Source organism: Myxocyprinus asiaticus, chromosome 38, assembly GCF_019703515.2.
Source record: "Myxocyprinus asiaticus isolate MX2 ecotype Aquarium Trade chromosome 38, UBuf_Myxa_2, whole genome shotgun sequence".
In the NCBI taxonomy this organism is placed as follows: domain Eukaryota; kingdom Metazoa; phylum Chordata; class Actinopteri; order Cypriniformes; family Catostomidae; genus Myxocyprinus; species Myxocyprinus asiaticus.
The window spans coordinates 21,266,396-21,294,361 of record NC_059381.1 but is presented as its reverse complement, the minus strand read 5'-3'; the positions used below and the strand labels follow the sequence as shown (position 1 = coordinate 21,294,361).

Here is a 27,966-nt window from a genome sequence, read left to right as displayed (position 1 = left end):
AGTTTGAAAAAACTAAAACTTCATGGCCATGCCGTTGTATTTGTGCTTATGACTTAATGCATTGTGTTGCACATAATGCTTGCACTCTTAAATAGGGCCCCTAATGTCCATTCAGCAGTCTTACCTTTCTTCTCCTGCTCTCTTCACAGTTTGTTCCCAGTTCTCCAAAGGAGTCTATGCCATCATTGGTCTGTATGACAGGAAGACCATGAATATGCTAATGTCATTCTGCGGTGCTCTGCATGTGTGCTTCGTCACGCCCAGCTTCCCCATCAATACCAACAACCAGTTTGTGATCCAGCTGAGGCCAGAGCTCCAGGATGCTCTGATTGCCCTTGTTGAGCACTACAAGTGGACTAAGTTCGTCTACATGTACAGCTCGGACTCAGGTTAGTATTTTATTCTGCTAACATAGTGTTTCAAAATCACAATGGTAATTGATAAGTATCTATGAATTGAGGTTTGCTGCTATCACAGAAAAAAAAAAAAAAACATGAAATCACTTGATGAAATCACACAGTTTTCTTTCTTGTGTTGATGTATTTCCTATGGAAACAGGAAGGACATATTAAAAGAATTAGCTAATTTTTGAAAATAGCCAAAAGGCTTTAGTTGCATCACAGCCATGAATGTGGTGTCACATTTGTTTGGACAAAAATCTGTGTAGTGCAAGATGAGTAATACATATTTTTTTTTCCATTGTCCTGGATGAGGAAGACTATTTTAAAATGTGTGTATTTAAAATGCTTATATCTGCTAAAAGTGAATTTGGAAGTAGCACACAGTATATACATTCACTGAGCACTTGTAAACCTGTACACCTACTTATTCATGTGATTATCTAATCAGCCAATCGTGTGGCAGAAGTGCAGTGCATAAAACCATGCAGATACAGGTCAGGAGCTTCAGTTAATGTTCACATCAACCATCAGAATGGGGAAAAATAATTTGATCTCAGTGATTTGAACCATGGATTGTTGGTGCCAGATGTGCTGGTTTGAGTATTTCTGTAACTGCTGGTCTCCTGGGATTTTCACTCACAAAAGTCTCCAGAGTTTACTCAGAATGGTTCCAAAAATAAAAAAAAACATCCAGTGAACGGCAGTTCTGCGGACAGAAACGCCTTGCTGATGAGAATGATCCACAGAGAATGGCCAGACTGGTTTGAGCTGACAGAAAGGCTACGGTAACTCAGATAACCACTCTGTACAATTGTAGTGAGCAGAATATTGAACCTTGAGGCAGATGGGCTACAACAGCAGAAGACCACGTCGGGCACTTTATTAGTGTTCCATAGTGTTCCTAATAAAGTGCTCAGTGAGTGTAGATGAACAGTCTCACAACTTTCATTTTTATTTCATTGGGTCTTTAAAACTTTTTCAGGATGAGGTAAATATTTCATTCTAATATTATTTTCCTGTTTATATGCATTGCCTCTGCAGATGCAGCCATGATAAAATGTTGCAATACCCTGTGCGGTTGTTCAAGATGTCATGAAGATAAACTGTGGATAATTTAGTGATCTGTGATTTAGGGGCTTTGGAGGATATTGATGTGAAAGCTTTCTCATGTGAAAAACATGGTGATTTTGTTTAATCCTGCTCTGCTTGGCTTGTAATATGGTTATACTTTGACATTCCCAGTGCCTGGGGTGTAGTAATTTTACTTATGGCTCCCTGATACCCGCAGGAATGTTCTGATAATCTTTTTGGAGCTCAGTGAAAGAGCTTGATTTCTGAGTTGCGTATGGATGAGCTCTGGCCGCATATCATATTTCTCTTGTAAGTGGAGACACGTGTGTGGCACTCATATTTGCCAGATCCAATCATTATCAAACTGTCATGTTGTCATGAGAGAATAACACCAAAATCATTACTGCAAAAAGACATGAAAAGGAAGGCAAATCAGAGCATTACAAAAAGACAAACAATGTTTGTCAACAACACGTGTTCTGCGTTTGTCTAAAAAAAAGGCTGACGTGCGTAATTTTTTGATGTCAAAATTCTTGCTCATATCCCAGCTTAATATACAGAGAAAACTATGAGAAAACCATTTGTAGGTACTAGGTTGATCTCACCTAGAAGTGTAACACTGTGACACTATAAAACATTTTCTGTTTGTTTGAGCGGCCTGTCCAGCCTGACACAGCAACATTGGCTTGACCAATAGTGTGAATTTGGGGCGGGACTATCTGTTTGTACAACCAATAGAAAGCGGGGAAGTTTTCTGAAATCTGTTTTGAAAACAGTGATTGTTTTTGCAAGTCCATATGGTGACACTATTGTCAAAGAAATTACGTTTTTCAGCTCAAAGGAAATTAAGCAGTAATCAAGAAACAGGCAGAGCAAGGAACGTTTTATTGATTAACTTATCTTGTGGATGTTTGCTGTTGCTGAACTAGGAACACAAGATCATAGTGTTTCATACACACAAATACAACAATCTAAAAAAACTCATGCTGCTCTCTTGTTGCTTGGATACAGCAGTACTCAGTCGCTGGGTTATTTTAAACCAAGTAACTACTGTGTGTGTGTGTGTGTGTGTGTGTGTGTGTGAATGTGAGCTTGTGTGTGAAATGTTTATGTGATAATGTAGCACTTCTATTTGCACATTAAACCCACAGTTCACAGGTAAAGCAAGAACATGGCAGGCTTAATCATAATTCTTCAGTCTCTGTGCTGCCGTAAAATCTGTCAGGTTTCAGAAGACCTTATGTCAGAATGCCTGTTTTATTTATACAATATATATATATATATATATATACCGTATATACTGTATATTTAATGTCTTTGTAATAACATTATAATTGTGTGATTCGAAACCTGTTTATAGTGCACATTTACAAAAATTTTCACCTAAAATTAAAATCCTGTCATTGTTTACTAACCCTCACGTCGTTCCAAACCTGTATGCTTGATTCCAAGGAACACAAAAGTTGAACTTTTTAAAGAATCTTAACACAGCTCTTTCCATACATCGATAGTTCTGACAACATGTCTGTCAAGCTCCAGAAAGGACAAAAAAGCACCATAAGAGTAGTCCACATGACTTACATTCCAAGTCTTCTGAAGCCATACGATAAGCTTTGTGTGAGGAACAGACCACATTTGTCATATGGCCTACTTTTATGTTAACTTATATAATGTTTTTATGGTGTTTTAGTTTTGTCCTTTCAGGAGCTTAACAGACATTGCTACTATGAACTGTCATTGTATGGAAATAGCTATATAAAGATTTTTTAATTCTACTTCAATTCTACTTTGGTGTTCCATAGAACACCATGCAGTGAGTAAATAAGGACATCATTTTCATTTTTGGGTGAATTATTCCTTTAATAGATATGTAAAAAAGGTGTTTATGGGGAGGTGTAGTGCTCAACCACTGCGATAATAATCCTGTCTCACACTAAAATGTTTACTGCATCATTTGTCAGGTGCTCAGAGATGTCATCTCAAAGCTGTTACAGATGGGACGAGCATCATCTGTGGAGCTTACAGCAGTTTAGTGATCACGACCCCCCAAATCTGTCCTTGCCAACTCACACAGATGTTTACTGAGTTGAAGTATAATGAGCTGGGCACATGTGCGCTCGCCTCAAAGACCCAGAAAATGCAGTTAGGGCCTATAAACACAGAACTGGCTTTGTTGATCGAGGCAGGGAAAAAACTCTAAAATGGACTTTAAAGGAAACGGAAAGAAAATCAATTTGTGTTGGTGTGTAAGATATTTGGAGAAGCAAGTAGGATGCATGGAGAGAGCAAGTTCTCCTCATCCCAGACAATCCCTACACTCATTCCAGTTTTCTCCCTTATCACCAATGGTGCAGTAGCGCTAGGCGACACTAACGGGAGACGGAGGGAACGCAGCTTCCATCTCTCTCTCTGTCTTAGCTGCTGGTTAGCACTGCTCAGGGGGAGATAAAACTGGTTTGCTCTCCAGCACGAAACAATTTCACAGCTGCCGAGGCATGCTCAGATGCAGGTGACAGGAGAGGGAAGAGTGTTGGTGTGGCAGAGGCTGCAGAGGTGTTTCTAAATGCAATCTGGCACAGCTTTTTAATGAATTCCTGTAAACGTGGGTTAAATTGGGATTATTGAGATTTTTAAATTTTCAATTTAATTTTCTATTTAACATGTGTTTTTGCAATGGTTGAGCATTGTAATCAATCATGGACAAGTCTGTTGCTCACTTCTGTGTATAATGTATTCAAAATATGAATAACAGTTTTGTTTTTCATGCCAATGAGGGGACCAATGTGACATTGATTGTTAAGGCACTGTATTCATTTACTGATAAAACAGCTATAAAGTAGTTCAGAAACGTAAAAATACATAAAAAATATGGCATGCAGTTAATCCACCTAAAATAAGCATTTTAATGTAAATTGTATGAATTGAAAATTAACTGTAATTAAAATATCAAGGGATATAACTGACAATTTGGATTTTTGTCATTATAATGCAGCACTACATTACAATAAAGTTTTACACATTAACATGTGTTCAGGTCGGTAACTTCACTGCTGTGTCAGTAAGCGGAAACACTCCTCTGTGGCTCTTGAGGGACTGTATGAGTGAGGTGCGATAGGATGGGATATAAAGCACTGAGATTTTTGAAGGGTTTGTCGCAGGCTCAAGCCTTGCTTGCCTCCTTTTCTCCATATTAAATGTTTGACCTGTTCAGTACAAGCCCTGTATATAGCCTGGGCTGAGCCCTCGTGGACACAGCGCTCGCAGTGATTGATTGTGTTCGTGGCGAGCAGAGGTGGGTAGAGTAGCCAAAAACTGTACTCAAGTAAAAGTACAATTACTTTAAAAAAAATAATTACTCAAGTAGAAGAAAAAGTGTTAACATAAATAATTACTTGAGTAAGAGTGAAAAGTATCCAATTAAAAGGGTACTCAAGTAGTGAGTAACTCGTTACTTTCACAAATGACATAATGGACGTTAACTCCTTACATTCCATTACATAATACACATTTAACATGAATTACAGAATTATTATTATTATTATTATTATTATTATTATTATTAATGGAAATTCTGTCATCATTCACCATCATGTTGTTCCAAACCCGTATGAATTTCTTTCTTCCATGCAACACAATAAGGAGATTTTAGACAGAATGTTAGCCTTGGTCACATTTATTTTCAGTGAATATGTTTTTTTCTCTATATTTTGAAAGTGAATGGTGACTGAGACTGTCAGTCCCTAACATTCTGTCTAACATCTTTTGGGTTACACCGAATACAGAAGGTCACACGTGTTTGGAACAACATGAGGGTATGGAAATGGTGATGGAATATTAAATTATGGCTGAGCTATCACTTTAAAGGGGTAGTTCACCCAAAAATGAAAATTGTCTCATCATTTACCCACTCTCATGCCATCCCAGATGTGTATTATGTCCTTTCTTCTGCAGAACACAAATTAAGATTTTTAGAAGAATATTTCAGCTTTGTAGGTCAGTACAATGCAAGTGAATGCGTGCCAAAATATTTATGCTCCAAAAAGCAAATACAGGCACCATAAAAGTAATTCATATGACTCAAGTGGTGAAATCCATATCTTCAGAAGTGATATGATAGGTGTGGGTGAGAAACAGATCAATATTTAAGTAATTTTTTGCTAGAAGTTCTTCTCCCAGCCCAGCAGGGGGCGATATTCAAAGAAGAATGTCAATCACCAAAAACACAAGAAGAAGAATGTGAAAGTGATCTGTTTCTCATCCACACCTATCATATCGCTTCTGAAGATATGGATTCAAACACTGGTGTCTTATGGATTACTCTTATGCTGACTTATGTGATTTTTTTTTAGCTTTAAAATGTTGGCACCCATTCACTTGCATTGTATGGACCAAAAGAGCTGAGAAATTCTTCTAAAAATCTTCATTTGTGTTCTGCAGAAGAAAGGAAGTCATACACATCTGGGATGGCATAAGGGTGAGTAAATGATAAGATAATTTTAATTTTTGGGTGAACTATCCCTTTAAGGACTCTTGTCAGATCTGGATGAATTTGTCAATAAGAAGAGAGGTTTATACATATAGATCAGGTGGGGTTTATTCAGGCCGCAGCTCTTCTGATAACATTAGGCGTTTCATCAATATCATGTGGTCAGTGGCGAATGTTCAGACTCTGGTCGCTGCCATCTCACTTGATGTCGAAAAGGTGTTTGATATGGTAGAATGGGATTATCTTTTTTTTGATTTTGGAAATGTATGGGTTTGGGAGTACATTTATTGGATGGATTAAGTTGTTTTATAGACACCCGGTAGTGGCGGTACAAACAAATTGATTAATTTCAGATTAGTTTACTCTGGATAGGGGCACCCGGCAGGGTTGCCCTCTTTCCCCATTATTGTTCTGTCTTGCCCTGGAACCATTAGCAGCCACGATAAGAAAGGAGGAGGATTTTACAGGGGTGATGGCGGGAGGTGTGGCGCATAAGCTTCTGCTTTACACAGATGATATTTTATTATTCATCTCTGACCCTACTAGATCGGAGTATTCTGCCTCCACAGAATTATTCATTCTTTTTCTAAGTTCTCAGGATACAGAGTCAATTGGTCTAAATCCGAAGCTTTGGATCTGACAGCGTACTGCCCAGTAACGGCTTTCCAGCCAGGTGCCTTCCAGTGGCCCCAACAGGGCATTAAGTATTTGGATATTTTATTCCCAGCAAATTTGTCTGATTTAGTCAGAGTTAATTTTGACCCCTTAATAAAAAGGTTTTCGAGCGATGTGGGCAGGTGGGCTTCATTAAATTTAGCGATGATTGGGAAGTTTAATGCCAAAATTGAACTACCTGCTACAGTCTCTCCTTGTAGATGTCCCCCTCTCTTACTTCAAGCAATTTGATAGCATAGCGAAGTCTTTCATTTGGAATGGTAAGCGTCCCAGATTACATTTCAGTAAGCTGCATAGGCCGATTGAAAAAGGAGGGCTAGGCCTACCCAAGATTTTGTTTTATTATTATATATTCGGTCTCAGACATTTGGCTCATTGGTTGCTTCCACCTGAAAGAGCCCCTCCCTGGTTTTCTACTGAACAGGAAGTTCTTGCCCCTATTTTGCCATTGCAAAGCCTTTCTATCAAACTAACCGGAGAAGTTAAATTACACCCCGTTATCTCGTATTTGCACTCGGTATGGACAAAAGTGTCCAGAGTGTTTAATTTGGATATTTATCTAAATGTTGCTTCGAGCTTATGGCTGAACCCCAAATTATGTATTAATAAGTCCCCTTTCTGCTGGTCAGAGTGGATTGTGAGGGGGGTTACTACACTTGGTGACCTATATGAGAGTAGTGTGTTGAGATCCTTTGAAAATTTGGTTCAACATTTTGGGATCCCCAGATCTCAGTTTTTTAGGTATTTACAGTTGTGCCACTTGCTCTGTACTATTTTGGGGAAAAACATACACCCCCCTAAAGCAGCAGATACTATGGGAATGGTGAATACTGCTTTTGGAAAAGGTCACGAGGCATCAGTGTATTACTCCCTACTAATTCAGAGTCTGGGGGACGGAGCTTCAACCTGCGTCAAGAGATTATGGGAGAAAGATTTAAACTTGGAATTGGAGGAGGGAGAGTGGGCTAAGATTCTAAAAAACATCAAGTCTGCATCTAGTGACGCAAGGGTGCGACTTATGCAATTCAAGATTTTACATCGGTTCAACTGGACCCTCTTTAGATTGTATAGGCTTGGTCTTAAAGACACACACACATGCTGGCGATGCCAATCAGAGGATGGAGACATAACCCATGTCTTTTGGTGGTGTGTTAAGATCCAGTAGTTTTGGTTGAAGGCTCAGAGTTTGGTGTGTGATGTATTGGGCACTCGGGTATCATTTTGCCCCAGACTCTGTATTTTGGGCGATGGGGCGGTCATCGATAATGAAAATAGACACATAAAGAGTTGGGTCTTAACCAGTGTCATGATCGCCAAACAGATCATTTTAAGGGGTTGGAGGTCGTCTGGAGTGCCCTAATTTCAGGAGTGGTGCTCAGAGATGGGAAGGGTGGCGGCCTTTGAAGAAGGGTCATTTAGAAGAATGGGGAAGTTTAACTTGTTTGTGGAGAAATGGGGCGGATATATGTCATTTATGGATGTGTGATTATTATTATTATATGTTTTCTTTGTTTATTTATTTATTTATTGTATTTTTGTGTGTGTGTCTATATCATTTACGACCACTGGGATGTTGTTGTGGCCCAGGGTGGGATTAGGTATTGGGAGGGGTAATAGTGGGGTTAATGCTGATTCTGTATATATATATATTTTGTTTTTCTATGTTGAAATATGTGAATCAATAAAAATTGTTAATCTGAAATAAGAAGAGAAGTTTGGAAACCTTTCTAGTAATTATTACAGTGAAAACATGAACAATGTCTCACAGGGAAATATAAACCAAAGCTAAATCATGTTTTATTAATGCTTACTTTAGCTATTTCATAGCTTTTAGTTGTTAATTCAGTGTAATTACAGTTTTCAGTGTCGAAAGAATTTAGATCATTAGTTCTGTACAGCAGTACAGCTGCTCCCTAACCGCAGAGTAAACAGCCTGCATAGGACACCACGCACAGAAATGCTGTCTGTTCGTGCTCCAATTGTCAATAACGCGATCGGCAGAGCAAAAGGCATTTACACTTAACGTGGATGTTTACATGGATTTATACAGTTAATAAGCTCAAAGTAGCTGCCATAGTTGTCAGTACACCTGCGAGGGCATGGATTAAATGTGTAAATACTGCTTATGACATGCGGGATGCGGGACAAAGCGCATTGATATATTGCTGCAGATTAAAAAATGTACACTTTAAAAATGTACACTTAAAAACTGATGTCACAAGAGCCCGTATTTACAGAATCACCCTGAAAATGACCATCACCATGTCACAGAAAAGCCTACGTTATCATTAGAGTCAAAATTTACCTCAGCGTGCTGCCTTAAGTTGGAGCTGCAATTTTAATCTTAAAATATCCGCTTGTCTTGGTGTTAAATGAAGGCATTGCATGACGAAACTATTATGTTTTACTGTGCAGAGTGAAGAAAGTGTTTCACTTCAGAGCATGATGTTGCAGCAGTGATGGACTCGATCTGTGTGAACTTCCGCTGTCGTAAAAGTCCCATTCAATAATCTCTCAATAAATTATACATTAATTAAAATTAAACCCAGTAATGTAATGACAGGAACGCCACCCACTGTAATGAAGTAAAAGTACAAAAATTTCATTCGAAATTTACTTGAGTGAGAGTAAAAGTACCCACTTTTAAACCTACTCTAAAAGTAATTGTTTTTAATATATAGCAAATATAGCACGTTACTACCCACCTCTGGTCGTGAGCACATGAAACTCAACATGCTTCGCACTCACCTCGCTTCCGTTCTGTTGTTAGCTAATGTTAACACATACAACCTCATTGTAAAGTGTTACCGATTACTTTATAACATTAAAATGACTGCTAACACTGACACCAGTGAAAAGAAGAGAGCAGTTAAAGTAGCATGTAAGTTATGCAAAATGATACAAAATTTTGTCCTAATTACAATGAGTTTCAATTATTTATTCCACAGAGAGTAGGATTTTTATATGGAAAACTGCACCCAAGTTTCTCTTTGTAAGTTCACTACAGTCCAGATTTTTTAAAAGTTAATTATATGCATTGTTAATGTATTATGCTAATAGAATTCAGTGGGCCAGATCAGTTTCTATATTTATAATGTTTCTATCCGCTTAGATCTCTAGATATAGTTGACACTCTACCAAAAGGAAAGACATTTTTTTATGCTTCATTTGGAAGAATGAATGCAAGAGTGTAGTTCTCAAAAATATTGTGTTAACAAAAGTGGACAACTATTGTGATCCATATTTTGACAGTCGAGCAAAACTAATCATACCTTTTCTCAAACCAAGCTTCCATGTAGGAGACTGGGCTGTAATGTACAAATAACTGTGATGACAGCTCCAATTATGAGCCAAATCTATGATTGCAAGTGCAGCCCTGCATCCACAATAAATGCAAATTCATTTAAATTCATAAATTGGTTAATTAATGTTGTCTGAAATGCTTTTCTTTGAGCTTCATTGTTTATGTCGCACTTCAAAAGTATTTCCTGACCCATTTAAATATGCCTGCTAGTTTGCATTGAAACAGCTTACTAGCTGAACTGTATACTGACCTAATTTTTCAGTAATTGCGAAGTCTGGGATTGTTAGGAGGGTGGGCTGATTATCTTGGTCATTTGTATTATTCTTTTTTGTGCTGCTCACAAACACTGCTGTGTGTGAATACTATATGTGTCTGTATCTAGTTTTTGCTTTAAAGGCAGTTTGGCTTTTTTGCCTTTGGATGAATTGGAGATTTGTGTTTCTTTGAAGTTCGTCCTTCATATTGACCAGGAAGCTTATCGTAATAGAGCACAAGCCAACACTGAGCACTGCATTAGAGCACCACATCTGCATTTTAAAAATGCAGAGGCTTTGATCCCATTCCCCTACGGGCAAAGCCTGACAGGGAATGTACCTAATTCAGTCAGCATGACTGAATGAGATTGTCTTTTGAAGTTGGTAAATGCTGCGTAACCACCCACAACTCTCTTAAACAGGGTTTTGATCAGCATTTGGATTACTGACAAATCTTTTGAATGTTGACATATTTAAATGTAACATTGTAGTGTTGCTTATGTTTTTTTTTTTTTTTTTTTTTCCTTTTAAGGGCACTAGACGATAGATAGATAGATAGATAGATAGATAAACAGTGTGTGTGTGTGTGTATATATATATATATATATATAATGTATATATAAGGGCTGTTGAATTAACGCATTAATTTAGTGTGATAAATTATATGAAAAATAATGCATAAAAACATTTATGCAATTAAACATTCCCCTGTACGTAAATTCCATAATACGTTATGTTCCTACCATCAGCAGTAGAGGGCTGTCAGTGCTCCAGCTGTACAGGCAACACACTTCATCAAACCAACTATCGGGCAGCACATCCTTCCACAATCACGCATTTACACAGTGTTGGCAGAATAATCAATCATAATTGCTATTGTCAATTAATTTTTCCTCATATGCAGTAGGCCATCACATGACTAATGTGCAGGTAAAAAAAATACCTTGATCAGCTGCCTGTGGAAAAGTCAAATGATCAGAAACAGTGTGTTTAGTCATGCATGCATTTCCTCTCTGCATGGCGAGAGACATCCAATAAAATTAGTTGTTTAGTTCTAATGAAATTCACAGCAGGCCGTAAATTTAACCCTGACTCTCAACAGAGTATTGCCTATTAATATCACATTGTGTCTTTTCCTCAACTAAAACGTAGCTATCTAATTTGTACATTTGGAGGTAGTGACTTTGGAGCTACAGTACCAGGGCAGAACAGATTCCCAATTCATAGTTATGTTCTGTCTTTGAAAAGAAATTACACACTGAGGGAAATTAACAACTAAAGAAAAACATACTCAGAACTTAGAGGATGTGATTTTGAGAAAATCGATTGTGTATACATTGACCCCAAAATGTATTTGTACACTTAAAAGTGCTGTAAGTTATTACTTCTTATGAATTTACATGCAGAAAACATCCTTATTACCCATCAGATGTCATTGAAATAGTTGCCATGAAATATCACACCTGTCTCTGTAACAGCCCTAGGCTTGGTAAACAGTGGCGAAAAAGATGTCTGCAGGCCGTGGTCAGACAGTTTGTTTAGCCAATCAGAAGACTTTCGGCCTGTCCATCACTGTGCACGTGCTTGTAGGGGGAACCCTGCCCTCCATTTTCTCTAATACAACTGTCTCCAACTGTGTCTGTGTGCGCACAGGTCTTTGGAGTGTGGGGTTTTGGAAAGAGGAGGTGTGGCTTATCAACAGCTAAGTCTGATGGAAGTTCCAGAACGGCAAGAATCATTTACAGCACCTTTAAGACAAATTTAAAAATGTATGAATGTCATTGATGTCATCTTCTAACAATCACCTTGACATCAGTTGGTTAAAAGTTATCCACACCATCAGGATTTTCCGACTGTAGGAAGGAAAGCGTATCTCTCTGTCCCTTAACAGCAAAAAATCATTAGTGCAGCACAGCTACGCAGTGCCTCGTTCCCTCCTTTCAGGGAACCAAGGTTCCATCACTAACCAAGACATTCCCTTTCAAGTTGGTAACTTTGATGCTGCATCAGTGGCTTTTACTGTGGGAGCCGTATGCCATAACACAGTGTTACTGATAGGGCAATGCCCACTAGCCAACATGGTAGTAAAAAGACATTGTTATAACCACCCCTTTGTATAAAAAAAAAAAAAATAGAAAGGAAAGTGGAGGAACAATAAACAGTATGCCTTGATGCCAAGTCTGAGACACTAGCCAAACCGGGTAGTGGTCCAATGTCTCACTTAGTGGGAAGGAGGAGAGCAGGGAGGTTGCCTGGCCATGGGCTTTGGTACAGTGACACTAACCAACAGGGTAGTAAAACTTTGCTCTTATGCTCTCATTCACACTCACACTCATGGCCAGGATGAGGCCATACTCCTGGTGGAATGAGCTTTAACACCCATGGGACACTGTATGCCTTGCGAATCACAAGTGAGCGCAATGGCATCCATGACCCAGTGGGAAATTCTTTACTTGGAGATGGCCAACTCCTGTGAATGGCCTCCAAAGCAAACAAAGAGTTGTTCAGACACCCTGAATTGACTCATTCAGTCAAAGTACATGCGTAATGTTCTCACAGAAAAGAGCATGTGTTGTCTCTTAGCCTTGTCTCGATCAAAGAGAGGAGGGAAGAACACCTGCAGGGTAAAGGGGGTTGCCAGCACTTTGGGCGCTTAACTTTTTTCTGGGCTTGAAAATGGCCTTTGACAAGCCTGGTCTAAACTCTAAACAAGAGTCGCTGACTGAAAAGGCCTTAAGGTCCTCTACATGTTTGACTGATGGCAAAGTGAGTGGCAGCACAGTCTTCAAAAGAGTATGCATAAGCTTACCGGTTCTAGTGGCTCAAACGGGGGACCTGTAAGCGCGTTCAGCAGCAGGTCTAAGTACAAGACTGGGACAGTAGTGGGACGAAAGTTTCTCAGTCATCTCACACCACACAAAAATTTACTGACCAGAGGGTGTTTGCCTACTGACAAGGCCTCTAAGCAGTCATGAGTGGCTGCTATGGCAGCGACGTAAACCTTGAGCATAGATGGAGTGAATCCTGCATCCAAACGCTCTTGTAGGAAGGAGAGTATCGTATGCACAGGGCAATAAGTTGGGTCCTCACCTCGGGAGGAACACAAATCTGCAGAAAGTCAGGCATTTCAGGCATATAGATGCCTCGTTGAGGGGGCCCTGGTCTGTAGTTTGGTGCCTAGCACAACCCTATTTTGTCAGACGAGCCCTGTTCAGAAGCCACACTTGCAGTGTCTACAGCTCTGGCTGTGGATGACAGATCGTGCCTCGAGCTTGCAAGACATCTGTTAGTTAAGGTGTTTCAAGCCTAGTGGAGCTTGTGTCATGGAGTACCAGAGGTGACAATCCGGGGATGCAAACATGTCCACCATGGCTTCCCTGAATACCTCCCAATCCTCTGAACAGATTGTGGCTTGAGTCTCTATTCCCCATCCTTACACCCTGACGAGAGAGTAAATCTGCTTCACTGTTTAGGTGGCCTGGGGATGTGCATCACACATATCAATAGGAGACAGGTCTTGATCCAGAGGAGAATTCTGCATTGGGCATGACTGTACTCCACCTTGGCGATTTTTATATGCCACAACTGCCTTGCTGTCCAAATTAATCAGAACAAGAGTCCCTTGCACGTCTGATCAAAAGGTTTTAAGAGTCAAGAGTACTGCTAGCAGTTCCAGGCGATTTATACACCACACAATTTGTGCACTTGTCTAGGTGCCAAATGGCAGATGTTTATCACACAGGGCTCCCCAGCCTGTGGTGACAACTTTAGGTTTGATTATCTTGATGAGTTAAGTGAGGTCAAGTAATTTTTACTTGTATTGCGCTTTTCACAACACACATCATTTCAAAGTAGCTTCATAGAAATGATGCTGTAACAGAAAATGATGCTGTAATGTCTGTAATGTTTTAAAGTCCTTATTGAGTAGTTTAAATGAAAACGTGATTGAAAATCATGCTTTAAAAATGATTTGTCTTTAGTCCCCCAGTGAGCAAGCCAAAAGCTCCTGAGATGTTAGTTAATGGAGAAAAACCTTGGGAGAAACCAGGCTCAGCTTGGGAAGCCAGTTCCCCTTTGGCTGAGAAGTGTTTACGGTTCTGGCAAAACCTCACTAATTCAGCATAACTACGGGTTGAGGGATAAACTGGGTGTATGTCTGGCTGAAGAGATGAGTCTTTAGTCTAGACTTAAACTGAGCATAAATGTGGCATGAATTAGCTTTCGGCATCAGAAACAGAGTGCATGTGTTGTAACTTAGCAATATTTCAGAAGTGGAAGAATGCTGTTCTACAGTTATTGGAAATGTGATTTTCAAAGGATAGATTGCTATCAAACATAATTCTTAACTGTAGATGATGAAGTAACAGTACATCTGTCGAGAGACAAATCATATGATAGCATCTTATTTTTACAGGTTCATAGTCCAATGTTATAAAATATAAAGCTGAATATCATCGGCATAACAGTGAAAACTAATTTCATGTTTCCTGATAATGTCTCCCAGGAGAAGCATATACAAGGAGAAAAGTAGAGGACCTAACACTGAGCACTACGGCACTCCATACTTTACTCCTACTTTGTCTGTTTTACATCAATCAGATTTTTTCTTAATGACTTAAAGGTTTTGTGTTTGGTAGTTCGGGGAACAGACACAGTCTCTATATGATATTTAGGTGACACAGTCTCTATATGTTATAGTTTATATGACCTGTGTGATGTCTCAAGGCAGCTAGCAGACAGTTTAGCCAGTCTGTCTGCTTCCTGACCTGGGCACTGACTTGAGTCAAACACTGACACTATTAAGACTATGAGCCAAATTACTAGAGAGGAGAGCGGCATCTTCCCTGTAGGAATAGAGTCCATCTCTGTTTAGCAGATGAGGTCTACCCCAAAAACTTGTCCAGTTGTCTATAAATCCTATGCTATTCTCCAGAAACCACTCAGATATCCAGCCATTCAGTGACAATATATCTTCTATATATCATTTACTATATATATATATATATATATATATATATATATATATATATATATTGTCTACTATGTATCTTGTCACTACGATAAGCAGGGAGGGGGCCAGAACATATTATAATGTCTGAAATCTTTTTTTTTTTTCTTTTTTTTTGCAACATGTTTATTGAAGTTTTATATTATACTTGGGATTGCCATAGAGTACAAAATTATACAGAACACCAAAAAAATAAAATAAAATAAATACAGCACGCAACCCCTGTATGCCCACCACCCCCCTCTCCTCCACAGAACCCCCCCCCCCCCAAAAACAAAACAAAACAAACACCATGCCTAACATATGCAGTCACAATCTAAAGAATAACAATAAAAATTACAATTACAGATATATATACCCATTAAGCAGTGAAATTACAATAATTAAATTAGCAAAGGGGGATAAAATTTGTCATGACATTATGTTTTACATAGTTGATTGTTTAGTTATGGAGGCGACCAGAGGATTTAAGTTATCCATATTTTGAAAAAAAGATAAGGAAAGGGTCCCAGGTCTTATAGAACAATCCAGTATTGCCCTTTGTGGTGTTTATGATCCTCTCCAAGTGAATGCAACTCATCAGCTCATGTAACCAACCTTCGAATGAGGGAGGAGATTTCTGTTTCCATAACAAAAGTATGAGTCTTCTGGCTAGCAGTGTGGAAAAAGCCAGAACATTTTTAATAGGGCCAGAGAGGTTGAGAGTTTTCGGAGGGAGACCAAAAAGCGCCACCAGAGGACATGGATCAATCAATTTATTTGTAACCTGTGAGAAACAGTTAAACATCGACTGCCAAAAATGAGCTATAGATGGACACTGCCAAAACATATGTATTAGGTCTGCAGGAGCCTGATGGCACCGGTCACAAAGGGGGTCAATGTCATGTTTAATTTTTGATAGCCTAACTTTAGTCCAATAAATACGATGTATACATTTTTTATTGGATAACACTAGGTCGAGCACAGATAGAAGAGGAGTGAACACGAGTGAGGATCTGATCCCAAATCTCATCATCAAATGTGAGCTGGAGGTCTGATTCCCATTGCTGTCTGATATGAAAGAGAAAGGACATAGAAAAGGAGGAAATACTGTAAGATTGTAAAGTAGCTATTATGTCCGTTTCCTTGATGCTCAGGATTAAGGATTTTTGGTTATGGTTAATGTGATAGATGGAAGTTGAAGACAGAAGTGAGTCCTGAATTGACGCCAAATTCGTAGTAATTGTCGAACAATGGGATTGCAATATGCATCAGGGGAAATGGTAGCGAGAGGGCAACATAGTAGCATAGCAGGTTGGAGCAAAGAATGCTCCTCAATACTGACCCAGGCCAGTACCCAGTCACTGAGCCCAAAATGACTCTGGAACCAAAACAAGGTGCCATGTATATTGGCTGCCCAGTAGTATGATAAAAGATTAGGGAGAGCAAGTCCACCAGCTTGCTTAAATTTCTGGAGTATTTCTTTGCTTATTCTAGCTGGGCCTTTATTCCAGATAAAAGAAGAGATATGTTGATTAAAGGTCTTGAAAAAGGATTTAGGAATGAAAGTGGGGATACACTGAAATAAATATAGGAATTTTGGCAACACATCCATCTTTACTGAATTTACGCGACCAGCCAGTGAAAGGGGGAGGACTGACCAGCAATTAAAGTCTTTCAGGACTCGTTGCAGCAGAGGAGTAAAATTAGCCTTAAAAAAGTCTGAACACTTACGGGTGATTGTTACCCCCAGATATCTAAAACTATGGGAGGCAACCTTAAACAGTGATATAACAGGGGGTGAGTTAGACATTGAAAAATTAATCGGGTAAAGCTCACTCTTGGCAACATTTAATTTGAACCTGAAGAGAAAAAGAGAGTGTTGCGTGATCAGATATGACAATGCTACCATAAGAACAGGTCTTCACTCTGGAAAGCAATTTTATGTCTCAGAAAAAATAATCGATTTGGGAGTAGTTATGGTGCACGTGGGAGAAAAAAAGAGTATTGTCTTGAAGTGGGGTTAAAAAAATCACCACACATCCGCTTGACTACAGGTATTTAAAAAAGACTGCAGTGTTGCTGCAGTTCTAGATGGATGAGTGGGCTTTGCGGACGAACAGTCTACTGCAGGATTCAAGGCAAAGTTAAAGTTAAAGTCGCCTCCCATTATAAGGAAGTATGTGCTCAAATCTGGGAGTAAAGAGAATCTTTTTTTGAATAAAATTATGATCATCCCAATTTGGGGCGTATATATTGGCAAGAACCATGGGCATGTCATGCAGATGACCTGAAATAATAATATATCGATCATAGGGGTCAGCAAGAATGTTTTCAGAAGAGAACTGGACGGATTTGTTAATAATGATTGCCACACATCTGGTTTTACTCTTTAATTTGGAATGGAAAATCTGTCCAGTCCATTTCTTACGAAGTCTTGCATGGTCTGAATTATTAAGGTGGGTCTCTTGAAGAAAACCTGTGTGTGTTTAAAAGTTGTAAATGAGAGAACACCTTATTGCATTTAATTACATTGTTCAGACCTTTGACATTCCAGCTGGTAAGGTTAATACATCTACCCCCTGAGTGAACACCGCCTGGAGTGGTAATCATTGATCAACAGCAACATGAAGATAATGCTAAAAGAGGAAGAATAACATAAATGTTGTGGTATTTTTGACTAATGTAGGATTGGAGGAAAAATGAGAAAAAAAAAACACCCACAAATCCCTGTAAACACAAACTGTGTAAACATCAACCATCTGGAACAACACAAACTTACTCTCTCTGCAAAACTTTCAGAGAGGGTTCTGTATTAAACATTCATATTAAAGGAAGTACCATGTAGCTTAAAGCTGCATCTGAAACACGCCGTGACCATCAGGGAACTGGCCAAAAAGATGCCAAATGTAAAGAAAATTATACAGTCATTGCTAAAACAGACTGAAATAATGAAATGACACTGACGTGAGTCCAGAGCCTTTGGTGGTATACTTAAACATCAGTGCCAAATAAGATAATGTTTACGTTACCTCGGTCCCAAGTGAATACAGTGTGCCATGTATCAGTCTCTATTAATCGCCAGTGTCTGTTGCGGATTTCCCGTTGGACAACATAGGCTTAATAACGGAGGTAAGGAAGGTGGATAAGGCATCTGAGGTTTCGAAGCTGTGAAGGGTACCATTGAAAGTCAGCTGGAGCTTGTAGGGGTACAGCATCCTGAACTTGACTCCAGTTCCATGCATATCCACTTTTACCCCTTTGAACTGGTCCTGCCATCTCTTGAGTTCCGCGGAGAAGTCAGGGAAGATTAGAATCTTAGATCCCTTATAGCACAGCAGCCCTTGCTCTCGAGACATTTGCAGAATTTCCTCCCTGATTTGAAAGCGCAGGAAACTTGTAATAATCGGCCTTGGGGGTGTACCAGGCCGGGGCTTGGGTGCAAGGGTCCGATGTGCCCACTCAATCTCCGGAATCTGAGGTAATTTAGAGTTCGGAGAAAAACTTCATCATGAAGTGGGAGGGTTTAGGCAGTTCAACGTTTTCAGGAAGGCCTAGAATGCGGAGATTGTTCAACCTGGAGCGATTCTCCAGGTCGTCAACCTTGCTTTTTAGTGCCTCGTTATCTCTTTCGAGTGAGTTACATTTATGCTTGAGGACATCCATCCTTTCATCAATACTGTTTACTGAGGTTTCAATGTCTTTGATTTTGGAACTATGGTTTGAAGTAGTGTGTTGAAAAGCCGCAGTGGAGGCCCGTATTTCAGTCAGAAACTCTGACCTCAGCTGAGTGATTTCCTCCCGAATTGTTGCAGCGAGCATTTCCTTTAGAGAGGCCGGGGTAAAGCCTGTCATAACTGTGGCCATGCTGTCTGCTTCATCCACTTCCTCTCACACAGGAGAATTTTGCTTGGATTTAGGCATAATAGTGAGATAACGCAGATTCTAAAGAGATTCGGTGGAAACTTTACAGTCCTGACAGCATATTAAAGTATTTACAGGGCAACTTGCTTCCATTAAGCAAGCAAAAAGCGTAGCATAATACGGAGCAGCTCCCAGACACTTCTTACCCCTCCATTCGCACACCGGAACTCCCCCTGAAATCATTTTTCCAAGTTCAAACACCTCTTTAACATTATCTGTAGTTATCTCTGACTGGAGAAGCTGGATATTATTAGTGCTGACATGAATAACAGGCTTAGAAAATCTATGTTTAGCATTAGCCAGCACTTTATAATTTTTTAAATAGCAAAACATGTTGCATGCAGTGCAAGTAAAGATAATATGTAATGGTGTCATGACTTACTTCATGCCGGTACTTCCTCTATCGCATCTCTGGTGAGGAGGCATTGTACTGTACCTCTGAGCATAAAATTGGCAAGTCCTGCCAGGGACTAAAAACGAAATGTTTTTCATTTCTGTTCGTTCTGAGCAAAAACAGTATTTGTTCTGGTTCAGAAGTTCCACAGTCTCCTTTCCAAAAGGTTACTGGTTAGAACAAAATAAAAGAACGGTTAAGAACGTTCTCACAACACTGTAGGGAATCAACAGCTCGCTGATGACCTGAATGTGTTTTACTGTAGATTTGAAAAGCTCAGTCTCACCCCACACCCACTCTGACCTTCACTTCACAAACACCTCCTGCAAACCCTCCCAGCTACTCAACCTGCACTTAAGATCTGTAAAGAGATGTGTGCCGGGTCTTCCGGAAACAAAAGACGAGAGCACAGGGCCCAGTTTGTGTTTCACCAACTTGTCTAAAATCCTGTGCTGACCAGCTGGCCCCCATCTTCACACAGATCTTCAACAGATCACGGAAGCAGTGTGAAGTTCCCTGCTGCTTCAAATGCTCCACTATCATCCCTGTCCCAAAGAAACACAAGATCAAAGGATATAATGACTACAGACCCGTCGTTCTAAAGTCTGTGGTCATGAAGTCATTTAAGAGACTGGTGTTGGCCCACCTGAAGGACATCACTGGACCCTTTCTGGATCCCCTTCAATTTGCTTATAGAGCAAACAGATCTGTGGATGATGCAGTCAACAACATTTATTATCATATCCGGCAACATCTGGACAGACCAGGGACATATGCAAGGATCCTTTTTGTGGACTTCAGTTTGGCTTTCAACACCATCATCTCAGCTCTTCTATGGAATAATTTAACCCAGCTCTCTGTTCCCACGTCTATCTGTCAGTGGATCACCAGCTTTCTGATGGACAGGCAGCAGCTAGTGAGACTGGGGAAATTCACTTCCAGCACATATACGATCAGCACTGGTGCCCCCAAGGATGTGTGCTCTCCCCACTACTCTTCTCCCTGTATACCAATGACTGCACTGCCAAGGACCCCTCTGTCAAGCTCCTGAAGTTTACAGATGACACTACTTTCATCAGCCTCATCCAAGATAGCAATGAGTCTGCATACAGAAGGGAGGTTGAATGGCTGGCTCACTGGTGCAGTCATAACAACCTGGGGCTGAACACGCTCAAAACAGTGGAGATGATTGTGGACTTTAGGAGGAACACCCCAACATTGACTCTGCTCACCATTCAAAACAGCACTGTGGCAGCAGTGGAGTCATGCAGGTTCCTGTGCACTACCATCTCACAGGACCTGAAGTGGGAGACCCACATTGACTCCACTGTGAAAAATGCCCAGCAGAGATCCTACCTCTTCTGCATTACGTTCCCTTGCACTGTATATAACAGATTTGTATTTGTACATATGTATATACTGTATTTATATATATTTGGTCTTATTGTGTATTTCTATTTATACTTATATTTTCTATTGGCTTTTAAAAAAAATATTTGTAATTATTATTATCTCTGTCTTGTTGCTGTATTGTTTGTGCACTGGAAGCTTCTGTCACCAAGAAAAATTCCTGGTATGTGTATGCATACTTGGCAATAAAGCTCCTTTGATTCATTCTGATTCTGATTCTGAAATAAGCCACATGCCTCACCAAAATAAGCATGTAAAGAGTTCCAGTAAGAAGGAAGCGGGAGCCAGGGTTGCAGTCCACGTAAGTGTGATTTTATTCTCCAAGTTTTAACTCAAAATGTGCTTTTCAGCAAGTCTTTTACTTTGTACACAAAGCTTAAATTCTCACCTCCTTTTTGGTCTTGGGTCGTGGGCAGGCCACTATCGCTGTGGTCTTATCAAATTGGGGCCGTACCTGCCCATAACCCAAGTGGAAGCCCAGATACCGTACTTCCACCCATCCAACTGCACACTTTTTCGGGTTTGCCGTGAGCCTTCCTCAGCGACCTCAGGAAGGCTCTCAGATGCTGCATATGCCTCTGCCAATTGTTAATGTATATAATAATGTAGTCTAAATAGGCAGCGGCATATGTGCTATGCAGCCGGAGAATCTTATCCATGAGGTGCTGGATTATGGTGGGAGCACCGAACAAACCAAACGGAAGAGTGACGAATTGGTGTAATCTGAACGGTGTGGAAAATGCAGTTTTTTTCTCTGGATAATGGAGTTGAGATCTGCCAATACCCCTTTGTTAAATCCAATCTCGAATAAAATTGAGCCTCACACAACCGATTAAGCAGTTCATCAATTCAGGGCGGGGCAAATTTAGACAATGCGTTGACTTTCTGGTAATCTACACAGAATCGGACTGACCCGTTGCTTTTAGGTACAAGAACAACCTTGGAGCAAATTTTCGTGTGACAACAGACACAGTGTGTGTAGCTTTGCTCGAAGATCAAGGACATCCTGAATTTCATCTTTGCTTTGGGAAGGTCCTTCTTCCCATGCCTCCCATATGATGTCAAGCACCCCACAGGGCTGATATCCACACAGGAGCTCGAATGGGGAAAACTCCGTGGAGGCTTGCGGGACCTCCCTGACTGCAAATAATAGGGGTTCCAGCCCTTTTATTTGTCCAAGTTTCTAGCATTCTTGTGTACGAACCTACGAATCATATTTTTCAGGGTTTGATTAAATCGTTCAACTAGCCCATCAGTTTGCGGGTTGTAAACGCAAGTGCGAATCGATTTAATCCCCAGCAATTCATAAAGTTTTTGCAGTGTACGTGACATAAAGGTTGCGCCTTGATCAGTGAGGATCTCCTTTGGAATCCCCACCTGGGAGATAATATTGAAGAGTGCCTCCGCAACACTGCATGCTGAGATGTTGCGTAGAGGCACCACTTCCGGGTATCGCGTTGCATAATCTACCAGGACTAATACAAACTGACATCCATGTGCTGACCCCTCTAATGGCCTGACGAGGCCCATACAATTCTTTCAACGCGGGCCTCGATTAACAGTAATGGGCGCAACGGCGCTCTTGGGGTGGACGGTGGATTCACCAACTGACATTTGTGGCATGCCGCACACAATCTTCGCACATCCCCGCGAATGCCCAGCCCATAAAAGTGGGCCGTTAACCGATCGTTAACCGGTGCAGTAACTTTCGTGTCCTAAGTGACCCGCTATAGAATTATGATGAGCCACCCGGAAAAGTGTTTCCTGACGGCTCCTCAGGACTAATAACTGGGTTGTATTTTCATAAGTTTGAGAGTCCTGCATCACTTGATACTACCGGTCCCTAATAATCGAAAAATATGGATATGTGAGGGTGACGTCAGGCTGGAGCTGCTGGCCATCGATTACTCTCACTTGGTCAAAGGCGTGCATAAGGATTTCATCACATGACTGCTCTAGAGAGAAATCCCCCTTTGGGAACTCCCTCAGGACAGGAATGCCAGAGGATTCCCCTCCTGCATCATCCTGACGCTGAGCAGACGTGGACGGCCCAGCTCCGCCTCACCAGCCATCACATCACACATCACACACCGAGATTTCGGTTTACAGGACCCATCCACATACAACACTTTTAGTAGCCTTTTAAACCCCAGCCAACTTGTCCCCAGAATCAGTGGATGGGTGAGGTTGGAATTAGGCCTCCACTCTATGCTTTTCCCCCGGAATTGAATAACGGCTGTCACTACCGGATATTGATGAACATACCCATGCGCACACCTTACCAACACCTTGTGTTTTGCACCCAAAGCCCCATCATGAACCAAGCTGTGGTGAATCAAGGTTTGATTACAACCAGAATCCACCAGGGCTTGGTATATATGCCCCTTAATTTCTACCTGTATGCAGTACATCCCTGCTCAATCAGGGGCAGTCTGTGGCATGTTGGGGACCCAGATCCATGTCCCCACATCCATTTCTGGACACCAGTCTTGGATGTGTCCCAGCTCCCCGCAACTCCAACAGATCGGCCCAGGCTCCCCGGCTGCACTCGTGGTGGCAGAGACATCGAGAGGGAGGAGAGGGAGGGACAAGGGAGGGAAGAGCAGCAAGAGAGAGAGAGAGAGATCTAGATGGCGTTATCCACCGATGTGGGGTGATGGCACTGGACCCATTCTGAGGTTCCTCGGGGCAGGCGAACGGTCAGCTTCTCCAGCACAATCAGCTCGATGATGTCTTTCATGCCACGGCCTTCCTCGGCTAGCTCCCATTTCCGGCAGGCTTCACGGAACTGCATGGCAAACGCAAACGGGCGGCCAGCTTCGCTTAGGTTGAGGGATCGGAATCGCTAGCGGTGTTGTTCCAGTGTGCGGCCAACCTGTTGCAGGACAGCTGTCTTCAGTTTTGTGTAGTCCAGGCGGTCCTCAGCGGGTAGTTGCTACGCCGCGAGCTGGGCCTACCTGGAAAGCAGCGGCAGCAGGTGGAGGGCCCATTGTGTTTGTGGCCAGCGGCAGTGGCAGACTGCTCAAATAGGCTCACGAACACCTCCGGATCATCCTAGGGCCCCATTTTCGTGAGGACGAGTTGTGACTTCATCGCAGTTTCTGGGGCAATGGTGGAGGACCCGCCTGGAGCTAACCAGCTCTGTAATGCCTGTCGATCCTTGGCCTGAGCCTGAAGGAGCTCCTGGAAGTGGCATTCTTGGGAGAGGTGAGCTTGATGGTGAGTCTCCTGGATGCTAGCCAAGGCACGGATGAATTCGCCCAGTGGTGAGGTGTCCATGCGGCCAGTCTTCTTCCCAATTTCGGGGTTTCGGCACCAGTGTAAAGAGTTCCAGTAAGAAGGAAGAGTTGCAGTCCAAGTAAGTGTTATTTTATTCTCCAAGTTTTAACTCAAAATGTGCTTTTCAGCAAGTCTTTTACTTTGTACACACAGCTTCAATTATAACAGTCAGCATAAACGCAATAAAATAACACAGTGTGTGTGTGTCTCGGACTCTCTCTGCCTCTCTGGCATTCCGCCAGCCTTTTCAAGCCTGTCTCCGCCATCACTGAAATGAGACACAGGTGGTTAATATCAACAATCACCAGGTGATGGCCCTTACCGCTTCCTCTCTCGCTCCCCACTGACAGACACACGATCACGTCCCGCTCCACAAAGCGAAAATAAGGAATCAATTTTTTTCCTCTGTGGTGGATTAATCGGCGTAGAAATAATAACAAGCAGTTAATTAACAGTTAAGTATAATTTTATTTACAGATCTGCTTCTGAGTCAAAACCCAGCAGCATCAGATCTGTATTAATGCATCATATCTAACAATAATTTAGTGAAGACTTAGAAACAACTAAATTATGTGTACCTCTAATAATGTTATCATTGTACCTGGATTAGCTGTGCATGTATATGTAGTAATTATACATAATTGTTAAAAAGGTCTTCATTCAGAGAATGTGACATCCACAACGGGGAATTAGGCAAAGAAATGTGTGATGCAGCAGTTTCCTTCAGTATCAAAGCATGTGTTTAATTTTTTTGGGCAACATGAAGTGGTGTAGTTCCAAAAATTTACTGTGATTAACCTTTTGGCCTTTAGTTTCATGAAAAAATAATTGGAATAAAATTAACCAGTTATAACCGGTTACCAGTATTTAAAAATAACATTTTCACTCCAGAACAATTGTAAATCACTTTGTTCCAGTTTTCGGTTACGTTCTGCTAAAAATGTAGTGTGCTTTTGTTTTCGTTCCTTGAACCGTTTTTAGTGTCTGAGTCCTGCACTGTACAGTGTTGGAAAGACTGCCGTTGAGGTTTTGCGAACTGAAGCAGGTAGCCGTGTTTGACTGTCCTCAGTTCCAGTTTGTTAACACCTGGGAGACCACGCCAGTGGCTGAACTTCACCAACGAAAGGGGAGCAGTTTCGGCTTTCAGATTGAAAGCGTGCCGCTATAGCCAAGCGTCATGAGTTTCATGCGCTCACATTGAAGGCAATCAGTCTCAACGAGCACTGTTTGAAAACAGCGCTTGTGCCTGTCAGACAAAGGGATATATTGCTCGTTTGCTTGTAAAAATATTTGCAAAAGTGTTTTATATTTATATTTAAAAAGATGTCACTAAGCAAAAAGCTCTTTTGGTTTCTTTCACTGAAAAAAACACACTGCGTACAGTGCAAACAATACAATAACATGAAAGTGTTTTAACAATATGCTTTTCTTTGCTGGAGCACACAGGGAGAAGTTCCAGGAGTTCCAATCTCTGACCAGGTGTGCATTAGAACAGTGAAGCGTTAGTTAAGGGTTCCAGAACACAAGAGATGGTGTGGTGCTTATATGGCCACGATGGCATATGCATAGGGCGGAGCACCAATTGTCACCAGCCAGTCAAATTGCCATGATGGTATAGGGTTTCAAGGTCACTGCTCCTGGGAAAAGCTCCCATGGCATCAGTTACTGATGCAAAATCAATGTTAACAAATTAAAAGGGAACTAATCTTAATCTTAAATTGGGTCAAAATGCCTTTGGGTTCTCCTCAACATTGACTGAATGAATATGTTAAAAAAAAAGTTTTATAATACTTGTTGATATTAATGGAATGTCCAACTTTTTGTTTAAATGTTTTATGTTCGGGACAAATCTGAAACATGCTAGTTTTCAATGCAGCTGTGCTCTCTTGAGTGAAGAGTGTCACAAGATCTCTCTCTCTCTCTCTCTCTCTGTCTCTCTCTCTCTCTCTCTCTCTTACGTACACACAATCAGTTATTTCTTGTTGTTCAACTGCACAGTGTTGATTAATACTTTTTACTGGGCCATTGCATCTACATACTTCACAGGCTCATTTCATAATCACTCAAGATTCAGCAAAATGTTTTCAGATTAAATGCCTTCAAACACGTTTCCACTGATTGTCTTTCTTTCTGAAACTTTTGAAATGTTTAGCTGCCCATAATTGTAAGCAAGAGATGTAATCTGAAAGAGTATGTTCATCAGAGCTGGAGTGGAACAGCACAGGCCTCCTGCTGAATGTAGAGACAGAGTCTCTCCTCAGGAGTGCTTAACTCAATGGAGCGTGTGTTTTTCCCTGAAAGTTACAAGATTTAAATGGTATTCAGAGAGTTGCATCATTGTCTTACAATACTGACATTCTGGAAGATGTAAAGATACAGATGCTTCAACATAGTGGGCTGAAACAAATGTGTATCCATGCAAGCAGCTGCCTGTTGTGAATATTCAGATCTAGCCATATCTACATTCTCATCTGGGTTATGTTTTTAAGGTTTGACTGTGCTGCAGAAGATCTTGGACACAGCTGCTGAGAAGACCTGGCAGGTGACATCCATCAACTTTGACACGCTGACGGAGGCAGCATTCTTGAAAGCCATCCAAGATCTAGAGAATAAGAAGGAGTACAAGATCATTCTGGATTGTGAGCTGGAGAGACTCAATTCCATCTTAAACTTGGTGAATACTTGGGTATAAATATTTGGGTTGAACTATAGTTAAGATTAAATAAACGACATATTACTGTACAGTATATAGTGCATATATTGTATTGAAAACCCATAACCGTATAATAGAAAGACACAAAATGATTTGCTTTGGGACAGCTCAGCCTAGAACATCCATGGATTCATTTTGAGGCAGTCTTTCATACTGACTGGAATATTTACATTTACATTACATTTAATCAATTAGCAAATGCTTTTATCCAAAGCCACTTACAAATAAGGATTGTTTACTTCAATATAGAACATACCATAGCAAATACCCTTTTCTGCACACTTAAAATGAATACTTCATTCAAAATGAAAACGTCCTGGTTACTTGCGTAACCTCCATTCCCTGATGGAGGGAACGAGACGTTGTGTCGATGTAGTGACACTAGGGGTCACTCTTGGGAGCCCGAGACACCTCTGGTCTTTGATAAAAGGCCAATGAAAATTGGCGAGTGGTATTTGCATACCACTCCCCCGGATATATGGGTATAAAAGGAGCTGGTATGCAACCACTCATTCAGGTTTTATGCTGAGGAGCCGAGACAAGGTCCGGCCATTTCAGCGGGTAGTTCAGCGTTGTGGCAGGAGGGACACAACGTCTCATTCCCTCCATCAGGGAACGGAGGTTACGCAAATAACCAGGACGTTCCCTATCTGTCACTCACACGATGTTGTGTCGACGTAGTGACACTAGGGGTCCCCATACAAAAATACCACAACTGCCTGAACTGTGTTACGTGAACTGGCGATGTGTGATGGGCAGACCACTGTGTGCCTCGTAGCCAGTGCACCAGGCCGACACGTAACATCCCCCAACACTGTTATGAGTGTCGAACGGCCCTTTGGGACAAGTCGACTACCCAAAAGATAGAGACGGGCTAGCCCAGTCGTGGCTTCTTATCCCCTTTTTTTTCACTCCCCAAAAAAAGGGGGATTATCCGACTGGGCCGACCAGGTCTAGTCAGGGGGGTGTCCCTCCCAAGGGGAGGACACTGCAGAGACCACACCTTGCCCAGAGAGAAGGGGGTATTTAAGTGGAAATACGTCACATGGTTTTGCTGAGCTATGTCGA

General features: G+C 41.1%; 1 protein-coding gene across 3 annotated transcripts in view; it reads left to right on the top strand.

The window, feature by feature from the left end:
- LOC127428608 (glutamate receptor 1-like) overlaps positions 1 to 27,966 on the top strand; it is a 126,394-nt gene that overhangs the window by 13,590 nt on the left and 84,838 nt on the right. For all 3 annotated transcript variants that reach the window (XR_007895117.1, XM_051677047.1, XM_051677048.1), the window contains exons 3-4: positions 150 to 389; positions 26,675 to 26,859. Coding sequence is in view for 2 of the 3 variants with exons in the window: in XM_051677047.1 (XP_051533007.1) it covers positions 150 to 389; positions 26,675 to 26,859 (425 nt within the window). In the remaining variant the exon portion in view is untranslated. The remainder of the gene's footprint in view (positions 1 to 149; positions 390 to 26,674; positions 26,860 to 27,966) is intronic.